The 24667-nt window shown below is 45.5% G+C and overlaps 1 protein-coding gene across 1 annotated transcript in view; it reads right to left on the reverse strand.

The window, feature by feature from the left end:
• Positions 1–24667, reverse strand: part of LOC147673337 (uncharacterized) — a 98986-nt gene that overhangs the window by 64390 nt on the left and 9929 nt on the right. The window contains exons 2-4 of the mRNA XM_086946579.1: positions 15228–15279; positions 13821–13949; positions 12488–12571 (exon numbers count right to left, since the gene is read on the reverse strand). Coding sequence (XP_086802705.1) covers positions 12488–12571; positions 13821–13949; positions 15228–15279 — 265 coding nt within the window. The remainder of the gene's footprint in view (positions 1–12487; positions 12572–13820; positions 13950–15227; positions 15280–24667) is intronic.

The following is a 24667-nucleotide window of genomic DNA, read 5'->3' on the forward strand; positions in this document are numbered from 1 at the left end:
ATGTATACTTATGCTTTATGTATATATGTATGTCTTGCTTCTATAAGTGTAGGAACCCCTACCACTTCACAAGGGCTATCTCCGCATTTGCAGGGTTCCAAGAGAATTGCCCATCCCCATATCTGTCTTGATAGTTTTAAGAGCATAGTCGAACAACGCTTCACCGTCAAACGTCATATCCAGGATTTTGCTCTGGATCGCTGATCTGAAAGATGTTACCTTCAGCCACCCTTGTCGTCTAAGTACAGCTGCTCCCGCTAGTTGTCTAAATCCAGTTGAGGAAATGTCAATTGCACAATCAGTTATCTCCACAGAAGCCCCCCTCTCTCTACTGGAGACTTTTAATAGCTTCAGATTTAGTACCTCTGGTAAGAGGTCGAGGTATTAAGCAAAATCAGACAACAGTTGTCTCTCATATCATCCTAAAATTGCAAGAGAGTTGGCCGCTCCTACAGTGGTGGCTATCATGGTGGAAAAGCATTTGCCAATGTCATCTTGCCAATGCCATCCCTATCTGGTGGTGTTGCAATAGGTATTGACTGATTCTTTGAGCATTGCTGGGTCGCTTGCATAATGACGTAATCCGGCTTGGGATGACCAACTAAACATGCTGGTGAATCATCGGGTGTTTTGTACTTTTTATCCAGTCTAGGCAGTACAGCTGACACAGTGGCACCAGAACAAACTTTCAAAATGCCACAATGAGCATCGCTGACTGGATGAGGACCAACTGCCTGAAGCGCAACACGTAAAAGATGGAAGTGCTGATCTTCAAGAAGAACACCTCACTGTGGGATAGCAGCTGGTGGCCCCCAGAACTCAGTCCCACACCTGCACCCCACTGACCACACCCGCAACCTCGGCATCATCCTGGACAGCAAGCTCACCATGAAACGCCAGGTCAATGCATTCTCCGCCGCCTGCTTCCAAACCCTCTGCAAGCTTCGAAAAATCTTTAGGTGCATCCCCATCAACACTAGAAAAACGATTATTCAAGCCCTCGTCACCAGCTGGCTGGACTACAGAAATACACTCTAAGCCAGCACCACCACCAAAGTCTTCAAAAGACTCCAGACTATACAGAATACAGCAGCCAGACTCATCCTCAACCTCCCCGAACGGACACGCATCACCCCCCACCTCAGTAACCTCTACTGGTTTCCCGTCAGTAAGAGATGCTAATTTAAGAAGCTGACTCACGCCTACAAAGCCTTCCACAACGAGGGTCCAGCTTACATCAACCACTGCCTGAACTTCCACCACCCCACCAGACAACTGTACTCCACCTCCCTCGCACACGTTCCCCACATCTGTCAAAGCCGCAGTCGGGGTCGGTGCTTCTCTTACCTTGCCGTTGAGTCCTGGTACAACCTCCCCCCCCCACCTGATAATATCACCTTCAATCGATTTAGGAAAAGGGGGGTGGTGATGGACAGAGTTTCTGAATGATGCAGAATACTCTTACCCAGTCAAGAGATCAGGGCTTGATCCATCACCGTTTTTTAGCTCACTGCACCATCCCAGCTCAGAACCTGGCTACATGCAAATTAGTCTGTTCCTGTCCCAGTGCATGATGGGAACAGGGCAAACCAAACTACCAAGCCAATTCTTATACTGGGAAGGAAACAAGCTTCCGGGGACCGGTTTCTGGCATTTCAGCCGTCGTCGGCCCGGCTTGCTTGAATCCTGATGGTGCAATGAGCAAGGGACTCACGTCTGAGTATACCCTCCCACACTTAGTGTGGACAAAATCGATTTAGGAAAAGGGGGGTGGTGATGGACAGAGTTTCTGAATGATGCAGAATACTCTTACCCAGTCAAGAGATCAGGGCTTGATCCATCACCGTTTTTTAGCTCACTGCACCATCCCAGCTCAGAACCTGGCTACATGCAAATTAGTCTGTTCCTGTCCCAGTGCATGATGGGAACAGGGCAAACCAAACTACCAAGCCAATTCTTATACTGGGAAGGAAACAAGCTTCCGGGGACCGGTTTCTGGCATTTCAGCCGTCGTCGGCCCGGCTTGCTTGAATCCTGATGGTGCAATGAGCAAGGGACTCACGTCCGAGTATACCCTCCCACACTTAGTGTGGACAAAATCGATTTAGGAAAAGGGGGGTGGTGATGGACAGAGTTTCTGAATGATGCAGAATACTCTTACCCAGTCAAGAGATCAGGGCTTGATCCATCACCGTTTTTTAGCTCACTGCACCATCCCAGCTCAGAACCTGGCTACATGCAAATTAGTCTGTTCCTGTCCCAGTGCATGATGGGAACAGGGCAAACCAAACTACCAAGCCAATTCTTATACTGGGAAGGAAACAAGCTTCCGGGGACCGGTTTCTGGCATTTCAGCCGTCGTCGGCCCGGCTTGCTTGAATCCTGATGGTGCAATGAGCAAGGGACTCACGTCTGAGTATACCCTCCCACACTTAGTGTGGACAAAATCGATTTAGGAAAAGGGGGGTGGTGATGGACAGAGTTTCTGAATGATGCAGAATACTCTTACCCAGTCAAGAGATCAGGGCTTGATCCATCACCGTTTTTTAGCTCACTGCACCATCCCAGCTCAGAACCTGGCTACATGCAAATTAGTCTGTTCCTTTCCCAGTGCATGATGGGAACAGGGCAAACCAAACTACCAAGCCAATTCTTATACTGGGAAGGAAACAAGCTTCCGGGGACCGGTTTCTGGCATTTCAGCCGTCGTCGGACCGGCTTGCTTGAATCCTGATGGTGCAATGAGCAAGGGACTCACGTCTGAGTATACCCTCCCACACTTAGTGTGGACAAAATCGATTTAGGAAAAGGGGGGTGGTGATGGACAGAGTTTCTGAATGATGCAGAATACTCTTACCCAGTCAAGAGATCAGGGCTTGATCCATCACCGTTTTTTAGCTCACTGCACCATCCCAGCTCAGAACCTGGCTACATGCAAATTAGTCTATTCCTGTCCCAGTGCATGATGGGAACAGGGCAAACCAAACTACCAAGCCAATTCTTATACTGGGAAGGAAACAAGCTTCCGGGGACCGGTTTCTGGCATTTCAGCCGTCGTCGGCCCGGCTTGCTTGAATCCTGATGGTGCAATGAGCAAGGGACTCACGTCTGAGTATACCCTCCCACACTTAGTGTGGACAAAATCGATTTAGGAAAAGGGGGGTGGTGATGGACAGAGTTTCTGAATGATGCAGAATACTCTTACCCAGTCAAGAGATCAGGGCTTGATCCATCACCGTTTTTTAGCTCACTGCACCATCCCAGCTGAGAACCTGGCTACATGCAAATTAGTCTGTTCCTGTCCCAGTGCATGATGGGAACAGGGCAAACCAAACTACCAAGCCAATTCTTATACTGGGAAGGAAACAAGCTTCCGGGGACCGGTTTCTGGCATTTCAGCCGTCGTCGGCCCGGCTTGCTTGAATCCTGATGGTGCAATGAGCAAGGGACTCACGTCTGAGTATACCCTCCCACACTCAGACATGAGGGTATACTCAGACGTGAGTCCCTAGCTCATTGCACCATCAGGATTCAAGCAAGCCGGGCCGATGACGGCTGAAATGCCAGAAACCGGTCCCCGGTATCTTGTCTCCTTCCCAGTATAAGAATTGGCTTGGTAGTTTGGTTTGCCCTGTTCCCATCATGCACTGGGACAGGAACAGACTAATTTGCATATAGCCAGGTTCTGAGCTGGGATGGTGCAGTGAGCTAAAAAACGGTGATGGATCAAGCCCTGATCTCTTGACTGGGTAGGAGTATTCTGCATCATTCAGAAACTCTGTCCATCACCTTTTCCAAAATTAATATCACCTTCAATCACAGACTTCACAAAGGGACTCAATACATGGCTCTTCAAATAGAGACCTGCAAGACCTCAGTACCTGCCTACCCCCAGAGGCCATTAACCGCGCTATATAAATTAGGCTTGATTGATTGATTTCTCATTGTCTTGATGGATAAGTTACTTACCTGTAATCCTAGTTCTCTTCCAGGGGTATCCTCATCAAAGTCATAAGCACTGAATATTCCCACCCATGTGCGGGACCCCGGAAACAATATAAAAAATATATATGTAAAAAACACATATATCTCATACCAAATAAATGTAAATACATATATCATTTTTCTCACACAAAAGAAGCTCTAAAACCAAGGCTAGACAATGTAAACACTTGTATATGTACAGCAATTAGAAAAGGAAACAAAAAATACATTAGGTCAAATAGTCCTTGAACTTTGTGTTGTATTGAGTAAAAACACTCATAAGTCTTGTAAATTGCTCATAAAAGACATTGTCAGCCATAAGCTGCATTGAAAAGTGAATAACACAGAAACTGAAAGCATTTTCAGTTAAAAACTGGCACAGTGCCTTTAAGGCAGCCATGACCCCAGGCTTCCCATCATGCCTCAGGGGTGACAGTTAGGTCAGTTGTTCTTTGCATAACCCTGAAGTCAGGGCTAAACCACAAGTCTGAAACGTGCATCTCTCAATTACCTGAGGAGGCAGGTAGGTGTGATTATGACTTTGATGAGGATACCCCTGGATGAGAACTAGGATTACAGGTAAGTAACGTATCCTTCTCTTCCAGGGGATCCTCATAAATAGTCATAAGCACTGAATAGAATAGCAAGCCCATCAACCACCTGCAGGTAAATGAGAAGTACATGACCCAACTTAAAAAGACCGATCATAACAGCCCAAATTAGCTGTTAAACAGATTCCTCAAGGAGGCCTGGCCTACTTGGGTATCCGTTCTCGTGTCAGAATCAAGACAGTAATGTCTGGTAAATGTATGGACGGACCTCCAGGTCGCCGCCTTACAAATCTCAGACATGGGCACATTATTGAGGAAAGCCGCAGTCGCAGCTCTTCCTCTGGTGGAATGCGCTCTGGGAGAAACCCCCAGGGGCTTCTGCGCCAGCTGGTAAGCAAGTTTAATACATGAAACGATCCATCTTGAGATAGAACGCTTTGAGGCAGCATGACCTGTTCTGATCGATCCAAAGTTAACAAAGAGATGATCAGAGTGACAAATAATCTTAGACCTATCTAGATAGAACTTTAAAACTCTTTTCAGGTCTAAAGAATGCAGAGCCCTCTAAGCTGGTGTAGAGGGATTGGGAAAGAAAGTGGGCAGAGAAATGGTCTGATTTACATGAAAATCTGACACCACTTTAGGCAGAAAAGATGGATGCGTCCGTAGTACCACTCTATTCAAATGGAACACCGTATAGGGTTCAGAGGAACAGAGAGCTTGAATCTCGCTCACTCTGCGAGCTGACGTGATTGCTACCAAAAAAGCTGCTTTCCACGAAAGACGTTGTAAAGTAGCTTTATGAATGGGTTCAAAAGGTGGACCCATTAACTTCGATAGCACCAGGTTCAACTCTAATGGAGGAGAAGGAGGACGCACTGGAGGGTACACTTTTTTCAACCCTTGTAGGAAGTCTTTGACAGATGGTAAAAAAGATGTTTGGGAAGGTGACCGCCTATAAGCTGTTATAGCAGCTAAGTGCACTTTGATGGAATTAAACTTTAAACCTGCTTTAGCCAGATATAACAAATAAGGAAGAACTGCTTCTTCCTGACATTGAACATGATTATGATCATTCTGTATACACCACATATAGAATCGCTTCCACTTGCATGCATAAGAATGCCTTGTGGAGGGCCGCCTTGCCTCTTTTAGGATGAACATGCAGTCCTCTGGCAGCCCTAGATGTCCGTACTGTATGACCTCAGGAGCCATGCTGCCAAGTTCAGTGACGGAAGGTTGGGGTGGTGAATCCTCCCGTTCATCTTGGACAACAGGTCCGGCCTGCATGGTAGCCTCTTGTGCGGAGTCACTGACAGGTGAAGCAGGTCCATGTACCACCATTGCCTCGGCCAGTTCGGGGTGATGAGGATCATTGTTGTGCACAAGTGTGTTAACTTGCTCACCACTTTCGGGATCAGCGGAAGGGGTGGAAAAGCGTACACAAATTCCCCTGATCAGTCGATCAAAAGAGCATTCCCTCTCGTCCCTGGCCGGTAGAACCTGGAGGCGAAGTCTTGGCATTTTGTGTTTTGGTCGTCCACGAACAGGTCTATGGTGGGACGACCCCAGGATTGGAAAATTTCCTCTACCACTGCGTCGTGTAGTACCCAATCCTCCTTGTCGTCGAAATGACGGCTTAGAGCATCTGCGCTCACATTCTGCTCTCCTGGTAGGTGGACTGCTGTGATGGCAGCTTGCTAGCCAGAAGCCAATGCCAGATTCGTTGTGCTTCCAGCGACAGAGTTTGTGAGCGTGTTCCCCCCTGCTTGTTCAAATAGTACATTGTGGTGGTGTTGTCCGTCTGCACTAGAACTGAAGCTTCGTGAATCTTGGGAAGGAACGCCTTGAGCGCTAGGTGGACTGCTCTCAACTCTAGCATGTTGATGTGGTAGGTACTTTCCTTTTGCGACCACAGACCTTGCACCTGTAGTTGACCCATGTGCGCTCCCCAACCTAAAAGGAATGGAATGGAATGGAATGAGGATTTATAAAGCGCGATGGCTACCCGAAGGCGCCCCAGCGCTGTAGACAGACTGAGGGGTTGTGCTATAGGGATGGGAGTGCGGGAGGCAGAGGAGCAGGTTAAGTGTGGGATTTATTAAAGAGCCAAGTTTTTAAGAGTTTTCGAAAGGTAAGCAGGTTGGGTTCTGACCTAATTGCAAGGGGAAGAGAGTTCCAGATCCTGGCCAGGTTGTAGGCAAGCGAGCGGCCTCCACATCTGGCTCTTCTGATGCGTGGTACGGAGGTTAGGTAGGAGGTCGCGGATATGAGGGCCCGGGAAGGACGGTAGGCTTCCACCAAGCGGTGATTTATGGCGGGGCCTGTTCCCCAGTAGGAGCAGTGCGCGACGCACATGCTCTTGAATTCTATTCTGGCTTTCACAGGGAGCCAGTGAAGGTCCTTCAATCTGGCTATGACTGGGGATCGGCGAGGAAGGTTCAAGAGGATTCTTGCCACGCAGTTTTGGATGACTTGTAGTTTGGACAGTGTGGAGCGCCTAGATATAGGGCATTACCGCAGTCGAGGCGCGACAGGATTAGTCCTTGGACCATGATCTGTCTAGAGTGAAACGGGAGAAGGGGAAGAATCTTGCGGAGCAATCTCATCAGTCCAAAGCAGATAGCGGCTAGTTTGGTGACTTGGTAGTTGAAGGTGAGATTGTGATCGAGCCAGATCCCAAGGCTCTTAATTTGATCCTTAGGTTGTGGGGGGCTACCTAGACAGAGGGGCCAGATGGTGTCGATGGATTTCGAGATGTTATTTCCAAGGAGCATTACCTCTGTTTTGTCCCCGTTAAGTTTTAGATGGGAGGCCGACATCCAGGACGCAACAGCTTTCAAGCAATTGTGTAAGCTGTGGTTAGGGTTGAGAGGAGGGTCCAGAGCTACCACCAGCTGAGTGTCGTCCGCGTAGGTGACAATTTTCACCCCAAAAGGGCGGACGACATCAGCTAGGGGGCTAAGGTAAACATTAAAAAGGGTAGGACTCAGGGAGGAGCCCTGAGGCACTCCACAATTAAGAGGTTTACTAGAGGAGGTAAACTCCTTTTCGAATACCTGGAAGGATCTGTCTGTAAGGAATGATTCCATCCAGGTGAGTGCTATGCCTGACACTCCAATCATACTAAGGCGATGAAGTAAGATGCTGTGATTTACGGTGTCGAAGGCGGCACTCAGGTCAAGTAGGACGATGGCCGTAGAACCGCCACCGTCCAAGATCCTTCTTGCCTCCTCCGTCACTGCAATAAGGGCAGTCTCAGTTCCGTGACGGGGCCTAAAACCAGTCTGGGTGGGGTCCAGTGTGTTATTGGATTCTAGAAAGTCTGTCAGGACTGAGTTGACATGTTTTTCCAGAATTTTACTGAGCCAAGGTAGAAGGGATATAAGTCGGTAGTTAGAGGGGTTGGATTGGTCGAGGGTAGGTTTCTTTAATAGCGCTTTGACCATGGCTCTCTTCCATAAGGGTGGGACAATGCCAGTGTCAAGGGAGGAATTGAGCAGGTCTTGAATGGTGGGTGATATCTGGCTGGTTATTTGGGTGAGAGCCCTAGGAGGAGCTGGGTCAGTCGGGGATCCAGATTTGACCATTTTCATGAACTTTTCCAGATTGGTTTTGTCCAGAGCTGGAAAGTTGTTGAGAACACTGAATGGGGCTACCATAGGGTCAGTGTTGGTGGGGTCTCTGGGCGTGGTAGCTGTGTGAGGGAAGGAGGAGTTGATCAATTCAATTTTGTGATGGAAAAATTCCGCTATTTCCTCGCAATGGATCTGGGTGTTATTGTGGACTTTAGGAGTCTCAGGGAGTTGCAGGAGGGATTTGGCTAAACGGTAAATCTCCTTGGGTTTGGACGCAGCATTGTCAATTTTTTGTTCATAGAATGTGGCCTGAGCTCGTTGGATATCTGCTTTATAATTTTTATTAGCTGCTCTGTAACTGACTTTGTCTGCTGGGCAGTAGTCAAGGCGCCATTTTCTTTCCAATTGCTTGCAGGCGCGTTTGGCCTTCCGTAGGTCGTCTGTGTACCATGGGGCTGTTGGGTTGCCCTGCTTGGGACGGAGACTTTTCATAGGGAGTACCAGGTTTAAAGAGTTGGTGATCCACCTGTTGTAGTTATCGTTCCCCTGGATAGGATTCAATGCGTAAGAGGATTTTGTACCTTGTAAGGTAGTTTGCCATTCGGATAGAGGGATTTTTTGCCAATTCCGTGGCAGCAAAGTCGTCGGGGGCTTTAGAGGAGGGAGATGGGGGGGGTCCAGGTGAAAGGAATAAGAAAATGGTCAGACCATGGTAGTGGGGAGGGGTTTTCAGTAAGAAGATTGGAACAGTTACTGAAAATGGGGTCTAAGAGATGCCCTTTTTGATGTGTGGGCCCAAGGACAAGTTGATGTAAATCCAGGGCTTGTAAGCTCGATATAAGTTCTCTGGCAGAGGGGTCAGTCAGATTATCCAGATCGGTGTTGATATCACCCAGGATTGTATAGTTAGCAGAGCTGAGTGCCAAATTTGCAACAGCCGGTGCAAGATATGCAAGGAAAGGTCTATGGGGTCCTGGCGGGCGGTATATGAGTATACCAGGGAAGCATCCGTGATCAGCGTCTGCACAGGAGGAGGTTGATGGAACAGAACTCCCACCTGCATATTTTGTCTTTTGGTCCACCATGGAATGGAAGCTCGAGCTGCGTCTGAGAGAATGATGTGATCGTCGCAGCGAGCCGATTGCTGGTCCCACTTGTCCTCCAGATCCCGCTGAAGAGGACGCATTCGAAGTCTGGCATTCGGGACCTGGAAGATGCAGGATGCCATCGACCCTAGCAGGGAGGCAATCCGGCGCACTTTCTGAGCCTTGTTGCGAAGCACCAGCTGACATTTCTGGGTTATCGAAAACTGTCTCTCCTCTGAAGGAAACACTTTTCCTACTTCGGAGTGTAGCAGAGCTCCTAGGAAGTGACTCTTCTGGGTGGGTTGAGAGACTGATTTTCCGAAGTTGACATGTAGCCCTAGTCGCTGGCAGAGCTCTATGCAAGTCTGGAACTGACTTCTTACGCTGTCTGGGGAGGGACCTTCCAACAGCCAATCGTCCAGGTATGGGTATACGAAGACCCCTTTGCGGCGTAGAGCAGCTGCTACCACTGCAACACACTTCGTGAACACTCGGGGAGCCGACTTCAACCCAAACGGCAGGACTTTGAACTGATAGTGGGAGGTCCCCACCCAGAACCGAAGAAATCTTCGCTGACTGGTGTGTATTGGAACATGAAAGTAGGCATCTTGGAGGTCCAGCGAACACATCCAATCTCCCCCCCTGAGATGTGGATATATTTGGTGAAGCGCCAACATGCGAAATGTTTCCTTTTTGACGCACAGATTGAGAGATTGCAAGTCCAGAATGGGTCTGAATTCTTCCTTTTGCCCCTTTTTTCTGACCAGAAAACATCGGGAGTACACTCCTTTTCCCCTTTGAGACACTGGTACTCTCTCGATGGCTGACTTCTCGAGAAGAGTGGCCACTTCTTTTTGCAGAAGATGTAACTGATGATTCGATGTTGCCATCAGGGGAACAGGTGGAGACTGTTGACTGAAACAAAGACAGTATCCATTCTGAAGTGTAGATAACACCCATCTGTCGTTTGTGATGTTGTGCCACTCTTCCAAAGACCCGCAAGGCTTCCCCCCACTGGAGTGGTCCACGGCGCTGAGGGAAGGAAAGACTCATTGCTTTGACTGAGCTTTGCCAGTATTGTTGCCCTGGCGTTGATTCCCTCCTCCTCTGGAATTACGCTTTATTCTATACTGGGACTTTTGTTGACCCTGCTGGTTTTGACTCTTCTGCCAGTTAGGGGTTTGGACCCGCTGCTTTGAAGAGCCCTTGTTGTAAGAGCGGTATTTCTTTTTGAATTCTTTTTTCTTTTCGAGCCCTACCGCTTTGAGAGTGTCCAGCTCTGTTTTCATGCGCTGCATCTCTTCGTCCGTGCTCGCCCCAAACAATGAAGTCCCTGAAAAGGGCAAGTTCAGAATACGCGCTTGGGCTCCTGGTTTCAAAGCCGTTAGGAGCAACCAGGATGATCTCCTTGCCGATATTCCATGAGCATATCCATGTGCCGCCAGGGTAGCCCCATCCGCTGCGGCACCTATTATTTGGTTGGAGACTTGACTGCCCTCCAGAAGGATCTCCTCAAAGTCTTTACGGTCTTCTTGAGGGAGCTTGTCCACAAAACGCTATAGAGAATCCCACAGGGACCTATCGTAACGCCCCAAAGGGCCTATGCTTAGAAACCTTAAGAAAAGACGCTGAAGTACTACAGACTCGTCTCCCCCACGAATCTTGCTGTCCTTGTCCGGCGGTACAGTAGCGGAAGAAGAAACCGCACTGGACTTGTTCGCTGCTGCAATGATTACTGAGTCCGGGGGCGGATCAGCTCCGAGAAACAGAGGGTCCTCCTCTGGAGATTTGCATTTCTTCAGGATCCTCGCTGGAGCCGCTTTGACCGTTGCTGGAGTGAGGAATACCCCCATCACCGGATCTATAATGCCAGGCACTAACGGCAAAAGGGGTTTAGGTGCCGACCTGTGATGCCGCGTTTCAAAAATCACTGAGGTCTTGAACTGCGGAGTTGTTAAGGGAACTCGCAGTTTTAGAGCTCCTCTACCCAGTATGTCCTGAAAGGTGACGATATCATCGATCGGAGATACCCTTGATGGCGGGGAATTCGTCAAAGTGGGCGAGTAGTCTCTATGGGAACGTGTAGGAGAAGAAGAGGTAGTAGGTGATCTTTGTTCTCTCCTCCTGCTCCTAGATCTTGATCTACGCCTGGAGGTTCGAACCCTGGAGCGTGATCTTTCCCTACGGCGAACCGGGGAGCGTGATCTTCCCTTGGATCTCACCGGAGAACGGGACCGTTCTCTAGGCCTAGAGATAGACTGCTGCAATTGAGACGCCGTCTCTTTGCTGCAGCGGTGCATACCATCGTGGAAACAGTCTGACGGTAGGAGCCTGCTGTGCGACGTCCCTCACTGGAGAGTGTGCAGGTGTTGCATCCTTTCGCTCCTGTGGAGTAGGTGAAAGAGAATGCCTTGATCCTTTGCCGCCCGACGTGTAAATGATCACATCAGGGCCGGAAGATGACCTTGATGAGGAAGACAGGCTCACAGGAGAAGCAGTGCGACTGTGAGAACCACGATGCTCTGGAGTTCTCTTCCTCTTGGCAGCGTGACTGGTAGGAGAGCCCTGGTCCCCTTCCGCAGCTGAAGCTGTTCTGGAGGACCTCTGAGATGTAGGCCCATGACTCAAAGACAGAACCGGCCGGCTCGACGTCTCGGTGTGTTGCGCCACTACTGGCTGATGAATCTGAAGAGACTGCACTAGAGTCCCATGTCTCGACGTTGAACGCCGGTGAGGCGACGTCGACGGAGGCCTTCTCGACGCCGAGCGCCTGTGCGACGATGAACGCCGATGTCCTGTCGATGATGTTGAATGCCTCGACGTCTAGCGTCAGTGGCTAGACGCCGACGGAGGATGCTTCGACGTCGACGATGGGACAGCGACGGAGGGTGCCTCGATGTCGATCGCCGATGGCCTGGCGACGACGGAGGATGCCTCGACGTCGAGCGTCGATGATGTGACGCCGACGGAGGGTGACTCGACGTCGAGCGCCGATGACTAGGCGTCGACGGAGGCTTCGACGTCGAAGACTAGACCTGAGGCTTCGACCGAGGCCTCGACGTAGATCTTCTACGCTCCAACGTCGACCTCTCCCTCGACGCTGCATGTCGCCCGGTTGACGGCAGTGGAGTTACCTTGACTCTCGACGCTGAAGTCTTCACCGTCAAGGGGAGTTGACTCGTCCTCGGCGGAACCTTCTACGCCAATCCCGACGCCGAAGGAGAGCAAACAGGGAAATCTCTCGACGTCGACCGCGCCCTCAGCTTTTTCTGTCTCTTTGGAGACCTACCTCTCTCAGAAAGTCCATAAATTCTGATTTTTTCTCTGTCCTTGAGAGTTCTACTTGACAAGGACTTGCAGTGATCACAGCTTTCTGGAGAATGAGAGTCAGGAAGACAGAGGATACACACAGGATGTGTATCAGTCTTAGCTTTCTTCTTCCCAACGGAAGGGCAGGGAGCAAAAAGCGAAGGCATTTTTGACCAAAAATTAACCTTTTTTGAGCCCAAAAAAGGTATCACTAGCTCTCTAAGGCTAAAAGCCGTTGAGTGAACATAAAAATTGAAGGAAAACACCAAATAATTTTGACAGAAAGTCAGAAAAAGGTGGGAGCTGTTTAACCAGGGTCCTGACTGAAAGAGCCGGAAAGAACAACTGACCTAACCGTCACCCCTGAGGCATGATGGGAAGCCTGGGGTCATGGCTGCCTTAAAGGCACGGTGCCAGTTTTTAACTGAAAATGCTTTCAGTTTCTGTGTTATTCACTTTTCAATGCAGCTTATGGCTGACAATGTCTTTTATGAGCAATTTACAAGATTTATGAGTGTTTTTACTCATTAAAACACAAAGTTCAAGGACTATTTGACCTAATGTGTTTTTTGTTTCTTTTTCAAATTGCTGTACATATACAAGTATTTACATTGTCTAGCCTTGGTTTTGGGGCTGCATTGGTGTGAGAAAAATTATATATGTATTTACATATATTTGGTACGAGATATATGTGTTTTTTACATATATATTTTTATATTGTTTCCGGGGTCCCGCACATGGGCGGGAATATTCAGTGCTTATGACTATTGATGAGGATCCCCTGGAAGAGAAACCTTCCTCCCAAATGAATTCTATAATAGGGATGGCCCTTATAGATTTTTCCACGTGCTCCTTAAAATCATAGAGGAAGCAATCGAACTGCTTGGTGGTAAGCGGAAGCTGGAATCTTTATGATGTGCTCTCCATGAGGTTGAGGAAACCTCCAATGTCATCTGTTTGGTGAGGGGACGGCGTTGGGATAAACAAGTCATCCCACTCGTTGGGTATTGAAGCTGAATCCCTGATTTCTCCTTCATCTCTATCCTCACCCGAGGAAGGTGAATCATCCAGTGTCCATTCTAGTGTAGATGGACGAGGTCACTGTTATTGTTAAATTACGCAGTGAAGTGACCGGTGTCCGAATGCGTGGAGACTGGATGGGTGTCACTAGTTGTTGCAGAGGAGCAGATGTTGCCAAATCTGGGAAACATTTGCAATTGTCCTGGAGTATATGCTGAAGATTGTTTACAAATTCTAATGGCATTTGTACTGTCTGCTCCTGCTGCTGACCATAGCAAGCGCCGATGGGTCACCTGCATAAAATTGGTCCCCACAGTATTGGTCTTCATCATCTTCCTGGTACTTTAAATGGAGTTCAAAGGGACTATGTGCTACACCAAAGGGGGCGTCATCCTCTGAATCGTCCTCATCTAGTAAATGTGCTGCAGGGTAAGGCAAAACTTTACTAGGCAAGGAACGAATAGGAAGAATTGTTGAGACAGGTCTCAGCGGTATTAGCCTTCGCCGATGGTGCTACTGTTGCCAATGTCATTAAGATCTGTAATGGAGGTGTCTTTGACGAGGGAACTCTCATCAGCATGGTCGCCAATGCGGATTTTGTTGGCGTTCCTGCCATCAGCGGTGTCTTAGTCAATGGGGCCTCTGACAGTGTTGCTTTCATGGGCGGTGTCTTCGTTGACTGGGCTTCCATCTTCGTTGGCGGTGTCGTCAACGGTGTCTTAGAGGTTGTCACTGGTGCCTGTGTCTTGGATATTTTTTGTACCTTGTTAGTTGACGGCGACGTTGTCAAAACTTACCCTGATGTTGTTATCGCCATTTACGCCAATGGCGACGATGTAAGTATCATTGGTGACACCGCAGACGTGAATGTCAACATCATGGTAGAGGTAGTCAACTATGCCTTCGTCTTTTATTACTGACTTCTATGTAGGTCTTTGATTACTGCTTTCTATGGTACCATGGGACTCCCACTTCGACAACAGGGAATGATTCAAGCATATGAAGGTATAAAATATCCAATGCCGGTGAAAGAAGACCTACAAGAGACTAGAATTATACTTTCGATTTCATACGCTTTATAGGGATCCTCACAAATAATCTATGCTAGATATGTAAAAGATTTATCTCCAGATGATATTCTAAAACTTTGCTCATTGTTATCAGCATTGGGATACAAAATCAATAGCACTATTAATAGACCATCCTTTTAGTAAAATCTCCCTACAATATCTGAAACCTTTGCAGCTCTGCCTTCGGCCAATTAAAGCCCTATGCTGTGGCAAATTATTATGTCAGTTGGCTACTTGCAACCCCTCTAATAATATTAATGATGATAGCACAGGCTTGCAAAGAGCACTACAGCCCAGAGGAGTCATGGCGCTTTAAGGACTCAACAACTGAAAGACAATCACTCAAACAGCATTAGTAGAGGAAAAATTATGAGTTTTAATTCACTTGTATTAGAGAAAATGATTAGATTCAAGGCGCAAAGACAGTTCCAACCTCTTGAAGCAAGAAAAAAATGGTCTACCACTGATCGATTTTATGGAATGTTTGGAGTATGACCAATGGAGAAAGTAAGGGGCATGAAAGAAGAGTGAAGAGTACAAGAGGCACACCAGGAGTGAAATAAGAATGCAGGTAAGTATGGCCCTTCACATAGATGTCCCTGTGGTAGTAATAGAGAGCCTTAAAAATACAGTGCTTCTCAACAAGTAGCCATTGAAGTTGATGTAAGCCACTGGAGATGAGCTAAACAAGGAAAAGAGAAAAAAGGCTGTATGTTAATTAAGCGCACTTACCAGTATACCAGTATGTTTCAGCGCGAGGTGTTTGAGTTCTTAGTGTGAATAGTGGAAACCTAATGCAAGAGAACCAATGTTCTGGGCCCTAAACCGGACTTGAAGCAAACAGGCGTGCATTTGGCAAGTCTTCAGCCAGCCACTGGGGCATTCTCCCAACTGGGATCCATCTGTGAGTGGCTATATATAAGCAGGTTTGGGGTAGCACATCAGAGATTTTTCAGCCACTACACTGCTGACCGATCTAAACTCAAAAATGGCAGCCAGTACATTGGTCGGGGTAGGGATCCAACAAGCCCATCACTTACACCCACCAAAGAGGTACAACACCCAAGAAATCTCAGGAGAAGAAGGAGGCTAAAACCAAAACAGGTTAAATATACAAATACTTCACTACTTTTTCAGTAGTGCCTGTTTGCCTCACAGTTGACAGGCCCAATATGGCATGTGTCAGGGCATTTTCAAGATGACCAAAGTCTTCAAACAAACTAAACTTGGACTCTGGAGGCTGGGGGTGTACTATGGTAATCCTAGTGTCTACTACCCACATCTAACACTAAAATCCAGTTTGAAGCAGGCACAGTACCACAACAAACCCAGAGGCAAATGTCTGATTGCACAAAAGTATGGTCCTTCAGCAACCAGACAGGGGATCCACACGTCTTGGCATCCTTTTCCCCCCCTTTCAAGCGCACCCCAATTGTTATATGTGGCTTAACAGAATGTCAAGCAGCCCCCACTCTGAATATTCTGTTGAGCTCAGAAGGATAATTTCTACCCGTACAGGTCAGCCTATTGTTTACTCTTGGAAGGCATTTCACACCTACTTAAGGCTTATCACTGTCTGGACTACTGCTGGAGAGCCAATCCGAATTAGCCTACAGGATGTTCAGGCAGGGAAAAGGTAACTTTCTAAAAGTCACTGTCCGTAATTTCCATTAGAATTCTGACTTTCATTGAATTTGATTGTTAATGTCCATAAAAAATAACTGTTTAATAATGTTTCCAACTGGTTCTGAGTTAGTAGTATTAGTATTTTAATCTGCTCTCTGTTTTTCTACATTGGGCAGCTAGGCCTGCCATAATGAAAATAGTTTTTGGGCCTTGTTACTGTGAGGACATAGTAATATTAATTTTCTGCATGTCCCACTTTTAAATACCATGCACTCTACCTTGTAGGCTACAATGCTTAGGATTGACTTATTAATATTTACAATGGAAGTTTTACGGAATTGACCAAATTGCGCGCTTTAGAGCTGGCTTTGATGCAAACTACGAATTCCAATCAAGAATACGAACAGAAACTGCCTGACCTTGCTGTTCAAAAAATTAAAATATACGAATGTTTTGCTGAGAAATTAGCCGCCCAAATAGCGATCTACTGTGCTGATATGTGCTGATATGTATGAGGTTGGGGAAAATTCAGGACGATTATTAGCTAAACGGTAAAGACAGAAAGCATTGGCTAGGAAAGTAGATGCTATACAGGATGCCAATGGCTTAATACATATCGAGCCCGAAAAAATCATGGAAACATTTAGAGAATTTTATAGTAATCTTTATTTAAATGAGGATTCCCCCCACAATGTAGATGAGTTAGCTGAGTTTTTGAGTGACCAAGAATTCCCTAAACTTACAGTCATCCAGAGGGAAGCTCTAGAGGAGGACTATACAGTACAGGAATTTGAATTGGCGATTTCATTCTTAGCGGTCGGGAAAGCGGTAGGCCCTGACGGGATTCCTTTGGAATTTTTTCGAACTTTTTTCTCAATCCTGAAGGAACACTTGTTGGAAGTCTGTGTTATTGCACAAAGAGGTAAACTTCCGGCTTCCTGGCAGAAGTCAATAATAACGATGTTTTTAAAGAAAGATAAACCTTCTCTGCTGCCATCTTCATACAGGCCAATATCTTTAATCAACGCTGACAGTAAGCTTTATTCCAAAATTTTAGCCACTCTACTTTCTTCTATGATTTCCTCTCTAGTATCAAACTTACAACATGGTTTCATCCCTGGTCGCGATACGACAGATCACGTGCGGCGAATCATTGCCTTAATGGATTGGGCAGAGGTGACTAAAACACCTATAGGCGTGACCCTGTTGGATGCCGAGAAGGCATTCGAAAGGGTTGCCTGGCCTTACCTCTGGGAGTTGCTACGCTTGAGGGGGTTTGGGCCACGAATTCTCCAGGCAATTAGGACCCTCTATTTGGCCACAAAGGCATCTATCCGCCTAGCTGGAAAAGAATCGGACCTCTTTCCGATCTTACGCGGCACTAGGCAAGGATGTCCCACGTCTCCTTTATTATTTGCGTTGTATATAGACTTTTTTTTGGTTAAATTAACTGAATGTATACATATCAAACCAGTTAGTATAGGTGAGGTTGAATACAGAGCCCTAGCCTATGCAGATGATATTGTCGTTATAACCACTGATCTGCAGCTTGCATTATCAACCGTAGAAGCTTTGGCGAAGCAATTTGGTCACTTCTCTGGGTATAAATTAAACATAAATAAGACTCAGATTTTGTATGTGGGGGGTGACTCTCCGAGAGATGTAACGGTGGTAACAGAGGCAACATATCTAGGGATTAAATTTACCTCACCATTTAGTAAAATCCCTGAGATTACCATTAATCCAGTCTTAGATAAAGTTAATTATGAGAAATATTCTTGCACTGTGGAACCATATCTTTCCCATCCAAATCTGTGATTCTTTGCACTCTTCCTTAGAATGGAATTGTGTTCCCATTTCTGGGAAAGAGCCAGCATTAAGGACTACAGCTAGACTAGTTTTATGTAATTTGCTGAATTCTTAACCATAGTTTATGCTACAGCTCTGAGAAAACATACCTGTATTATTTGGCCACCTAAGTAAAGAGAAAAAGAAAATACAAGAGAAAAATAGTGAGCACTATAGCACATGTATATATATATAATGCACAAAGATTCTTTTGTATATAAAACATTTGTCTTCACATTCAGGGATAATTCACTAAGCAACCTCTAGCTTTGAAGCAGTGTAAAAGGCTAGTTAACTTCATAATTCTTGCATTGCACAAAATAGCTGACTCACACATTCATGGAAGCCCAATCTTTATCATTTCAGTTTTCCTACGGACCATCACCCTTTACATTCTGTGTCACAATTGTATTTTGTTTGGATATTTAAGTTCTACAACACACTGTTAAAGTAGCATTTATAAATAATCCACTACATTAGTTTTGTTTGCTTCTCTATGGCAATAAGATTCCAGCTCATTACCTTAAAGACCTCACATTTTCACATTTTCTGTCTTTACAGAATTGTCTACATACTATGAGGCTCTCACCACGCCATGATGATTTTCTTTACTTCTTTATTTGTGATTATGGGTCCCACTCAAAAGTCTTTCCCATCAGCTATTGCAGAATGTTTGAGGTCAACTGGGGGCAATATGGCTCAAGCCAAGTGGAGAAGGGCCGACTCGTCCCCATTCTTGTAGCGCTGGTTGCACTAGTTTAGTCAGAGGTCAAGATTGTTAGATAACTTTGGCTGAACTGTGTGCGAGGAAAAATGGAGAGTGGCAACAGTGTAAAATGCCTACTTGTCTGAGTAAATCATTCAGATGTTTGCAATTACTTTTCTACTCACTTTGAGTTATCATGTTACTCACATCACATCTCAGTTTCCTCCACATCTAAAGCTCATCTTTTTAAGCATGTTAAGGTATGTGCTAGTGGTCTGCCAGCTCTCTGTATAGTCTGCTTAGGGGAGTTTAGCTATAGACAATTAATGTATGTTCCCTCCTTTATGAGGGGTGAGGCAGGAGTTCTTCAGTAAGTAGTTCTGCACCTCAGGACTCTAACAACTTTCTTGGCTAATTTGTTTTGCAATCACTAGACAGTTGCTTCGGTATTCTCAAAAGAATGTCAGTTACATTAAGATATCTTGACTAAAACAGAGAGTATAACTTGGGGATAAACATTGCAATCAAGCCTTGAAAAGGGGTGGAAACCATTATTTACGTGTAGTTGAACATTTGGTGTGTGGTATGCTCTTTCCCATGGGTTGTTTTTACAGGTTTATTCAATTTATCAAATATGGCAGTGATGACTTGTCATAAGTGTCATTACTGTCAGGGTATATTAAGTAAAATTCACTAAAAAATAACACGTGTGTTTAAAGTGGCACTTCCTTTTGATGGCATTATTCAGAACTTTGGAATCTTTAACGCTGAAACGTGGATTGTGGTTCAGTGACAGTTCACACATTTCAATCTTTTGTTGTCCTCCTATTTGAAGGTTAAAGCCTTTGCAGGTGATCCTTACTAATCTTTATCTAAAATCAACTACACTGACTCTTCTAAAATTACCTGGTGCTTTTAATTGAGTTGAGGTGAGCCGATACTATTTACATAGTGGGCTATATGTAGCATGTCGCTTTGTATTGTATTGTAATTGCATTTATATAGCGCTTACTACCCCTGACGAGGCGTCAAAGTGCCTTTTCGGCAAGTAGCACGCTACTCCCGGACCCATGGAGGATTAGTGTTGAATTAGTATAGAGAAACATGCAAGTACATTTTAAGTGGTGGATAGGTTAGTCAGTAATTTGATTAGGAATGCTAGCAGAAGGATAGAGGAGGACAAAGGTTTGTATTTATATAGCGCTTGTTGACGCACGCTATTCAGGAAGCCTACAAAGGATTAGTGATGAATTAATATGCTGAAATATGAAGTAATTTCAGTGGTGTATATTAGTCAGTTACTTGGAGTGCAAATGGTAGAGGAGGGATAAAAGGGGAAGAAAGATTTGCATTCATATAGCACTTGTTACCCCTGATGGATGTTGAAGCGCTTCTTTGGCGAGTAGCACGCCACTCCGGAACCCATAAAGGATTACTGTTGAAAATTAGTAAAGTAAAAAAAATATGAAGTAATTTGAGTAGTGGATATGTTATTCAGTTATTTGGGTAGTATATTAGTATAGTTTAATATGGAATTTGAGAAGTGAACATGTTAGTCTGTTAATTTTGATTGAAAAGGATAATGGAGGGATAAAATAGTGAAGGATTTGTTTTAGGTCTTAGCAGTAGGAGGAGGCTTTTGGATGAGTAAAAAGGAGTTTTGGAGGGGAGGACACAGAGGGAAGAGTTTAGAAAGGTTTGTTTTAGGGGATCGGTATAGTAAAAGAGGTGTCAGATGATGCAAGGAGGGGTAGAGTAGGAGAGAGTCTAGAAATGGTTATTTTGGCAATCATAGTAGTGGTATGGGGTTTGGGATAAATGAGAGAGTGGATCTAGAAGATATATTGATAGATGTATAGGATGAGAGATAGGGTAGTGCATTGGAAGGAGTAGTAGAAGAAGTTTGAGATGAGTCAGAAGGTTGGGCTAGAAGATATATTGAGCGAAGTATAGGCTGAGAAATAGGGTAGTGCATTGGAAATGCCAAATTAGAAGAAAGTGATAAATATATAGATCCATAATTACATTGAAAGTGTATAGATACATTAAGGAGGTAAGTATATGTAGATTAAAGATATTGATAGAGGCACAGGATGAGAAATAGGGTAGTGCATTGGATATATTTTTTCAGGAGAAAAGTAACAGACACACAGATCCAAGTACATGGAAGGTACATAGATGCACAATAGAAGTATGTACATGTAGACCAAAGATGATTTTTATTTATTTATTTATTATTATTTTTTCTCTCAACATAATTATTTTACATGTTTAAACAAAGTAATACACAAAGATAGGTACATATCTATAGCGAAAAAAATGCTTGTATACAGAGGGATATGCTGTAAATTTTTGTTTGTGTATGGTGCTTATGTGGGGAAGAGCCAAATCTTGAGTAGTTTTCTGAAGATAAGGTGGTTGTTGGTGGACCTTTTGTTGGGGGGTAAAGAGTTCCATAGTTTGGCTGCTTGAACAGAGAAGGATGTGCCACCCATGTTTTTTTTCTTGTATGGTGGTATTTAGAGCGGAGGTTCCTTTGTTGAATGTGTTTGGTGATTTTATTCCTGATGAAGAGTGGTCCCATTTCAAGTATTACTTTGTGGGTGATATAAAGCAGCTTGAACGTGGATCTTCTGGCAACCGGTAACCAATGCAGGGTCTTTCAAGGCAGGGGAGATGTGGTCTCGCGGTTTGATATGCAAGAGTAGTTTGGCAGCCAAGTTCTGAATCAGTTGTAGTCTTTTCATGGTCGTTAAAGGTGATCCGTGGTAGAGGCTATTGGAGTAATCAAGTTTGGACAGAACAAGGGAGATGGTAGCTTGGACCTTGTGTGGAAATCGCAAATGAGGGAAAATTAGTTGCAGCGTTTCTATAGTAGCAAAGCTTGATCTTGCTAGTTTAACCACTTGGGCAGTCATCGACAGCTTGGAGTCCATGGTCATTCTGAGGTTTCTTACTTCCTTCGATACTTTAGGCAGTGATCCCAGTTCATCAGGCCATGCGGCAAGCGGGTTGTAATGTTTTCAATCGCCACACATGAGTATTTTAGTTTTTGAAGCATTCAATTTGAGATGGCTCCAGGTCATCCACTGATCCACGGCTCTGAGACAGCTGAAAATTGGTGATTTTCCAATGTCTTTGGGGCATTCCAGTTGAAGGAGTATTTGCTTGTCATCTGCATAGTCATAGCATGTGAGGTGACACTTATTGATCAGTACTGGTAATGACTTCATGTAGATGTTGAAAAGCGAGATGGTAGAACCTTGAGGGACCCCTGCTGTTGTGGAGTACGGTTTGGACGAGAAAGGTGGGGTATGGATGACATTAGTTCTGTTTTGAAGGTAGGACGCGATCCAGTCTAGAGTAGTTCCTATGTTCATATGACGACCAGTGATGAGAAAGGGGCCCAGTCTGGTGATTACGTGCCAGTTGCCCCGAGGGTGGTGTTTCCTGGAGGTGTCATTCTGTTCTTCACACATTTTTTTGCAGATATCTGTCTGCTTTCAATCCTGTGTGGTGGATTTTCTGTATTGATTAAGGTTTCAGACAGCTTGTTGTTGTTCTATGTAACTGTCAAGAGTTGTTGGCAAATATGTCTTCTTTTTAACTTTCTAAAGAATACTGGACGTATTGCAGTAAATACCCCCAAAGAAAGAACGGTGGATAGGGGAGTGTAACAGAGATCATGAACATGTGACTGGTCTGTTACAAAACATACTGACATTATTTACGCCCAAAGGACAGGGTTTATTGATTGTTGATGGTTTTGAGTCGTATCAGGATGTCAAAAGCTTCCTGTAGCCACTCATATAGATTTTGAACAGAATTTATGGTTTCCAGATTTTTACGGGATGTTATTTGTGTTTCCAAGTTTTCCAAATTGAGTATGTTCCACGGCCGATAGGTGGATGGATGTAAGGTAGTTTTGGGTGAGTCGCTTAGCGTTGTTTTATGTTGGAAGGCAAGCAAGTGGTGGTCTGACCATGTGACTGGAGTTATATTTTAAAAGGGAACTAGTTCAGTATTAGCAAAAATGACATCTAGGATATGTCCAGCGGTGTGTGTCGGATTGTGGACAATCTGATGCAGGTTCAATGCGTCTAGGCCTGTGATTATAGTTTTTGGATGAGTCATATTGGGTTTATCAAACCAAATGTTAAGGTCACCCAGAACGCATAGGTTGGAGTGTATTGTTATCAGGTTTGAAACTGTGTCTAGAAGTGTGTCTGGGAATGTTGCCTTGCTAGGTGGAGGTCTGTAAAGGAGCAGGAAAGTTACAGGAGGAAGACGGTGTAGGATTGCATCTTGTTAGAAGAGCCCCACAATTCACCATGGAGATGTTGTCAATTTTAGTGATATGTATTGTTTGCCTGAATACAACAGCTAGACCACCTCCTTTTTTGGTTATACAATTTTGGGTGATTATTTGATAGCCTAGTGGAATGGCTTCATGCAGGACTGGAGCCATATATTCTCCCAACCATGATTTGGTTATGAATAGTATGTCTGGTTTTGCATTGGTGAGAAGGTCGTAGATGTGATGTTTGTTTTTAGAGAGGGATCGAGCATTTATTAGTAGACAGTTTAGTGATTGGCCTTTGGTGACAGTTGGACTTAGGGGGCCCCGGTAGAGGGGGTCCGGGCGGGGCAGAGCGCAGAGGCCAGTGAAGAGGGGGGGGCCAGGGTGTTTGGAAGTGGAACAGAGACAGAGGCCGCCAAATCTCTGCCAGGGGCCGCCACGCAAATATGTATCCATCCTCAGAGGATGATTATATTAAGGATATATATTGGCGTGGTGGCCCCTGGGGGTTGGTGGCCCTGTGCAGATGCACAGCTTGCACATGCCTAAGGCCGCCCCTGGGGATGGTGATGTGTTTATGAGTAGAGTGTGTTTTGTGTGTAGGAGGGAATGAAGTGGAGGTGAGAGTGTTTATCTTAGACTGGTTTGTTGTTGCAAGAGTTACAAAGAGTGGTGGTGTGCAGTGTGTGTGTTGTGCGTTTGTGTTATTATGGTAGAAGGGAGAGGAGGGTGTTTGTTGGACAACTGATGGAAGGATGATTATATGTTTGTTAGAGATAAAAGGTGGTCTGTTAGGTGTAATTACAGCAGGGAGAGTGTGTCTGAATGGGCTGTAGTTATGTATGGTGCTGATTGGCGTTGTGTTAGTGATGAGTGTATTGGTTAGTGGTATAGGATAGAGTTGTGTACTGTTTGTAGGTGATGGTGGATATGTGTGGTAGTTGGGATAGTAGGGTGTGTAGATGTGGTTTGGTTGGGTTTGTAGTGCATGCTGGTACATTAATCTGTGCATAGTGTTGTGCGTGGTGTACATTTGGTGTGAGTGTGTTGCTCTGTTTGTGGATGTGGCTGCTGTGGGCTGGGTATTGGTAAATGAGAAAAAGGGCAGCATTTCTGGCCCTAGTCCCGACCAGTCTCAAAAAGGCAACTGCCCTTTTCCTCTTTGCCCTTAACAGGCTCAAACAGGCAACTGCCCTTGTCCTCTCTGCCCTTAACAGGCTCAAACAGGCAACTGACCTTGTCCTCTCTGCCGTTAGTCTCGTTGCCCGTGCTGACACACCCTAAGCCTGGCTTTTCATAACCCTAGTAATCAGGACACCCCTTCAGCCAATGAGAACCCTAGCCCTAACACTATCCAATCACAACACTAGCCCTAAACTCTAGAACCAATAGGAGACCAGGACCTTACAGCCAATCTTAGCCCTAGTCCAAGCACCCAATCAGTTCAAAAACCCTGATCTCTACCTCCAATGAAGGCCCTAGCCCTATCAGTAGTCCCAAACCAAGTCCATGCAACCAATGGCACAGGTAGCCCTAGTTCCTACTTCCAATAAAAAGCCTAACCCTACTCTAAGTCCTACACCTAGTCCA

Source organism: Lissotriton vulgaris, chromosome 12 (assembly GCF_964263255.1).
Source record: "Lissotriton vulgaris chromosome 12, aLisVul1.2, whole genome shotgun sequence".
NCBI lineage: Eukaryota > Metazoa > Chordata > Amphibia > Caudata > Salamandridae > Lissotriton > Lissotriton vulgaris.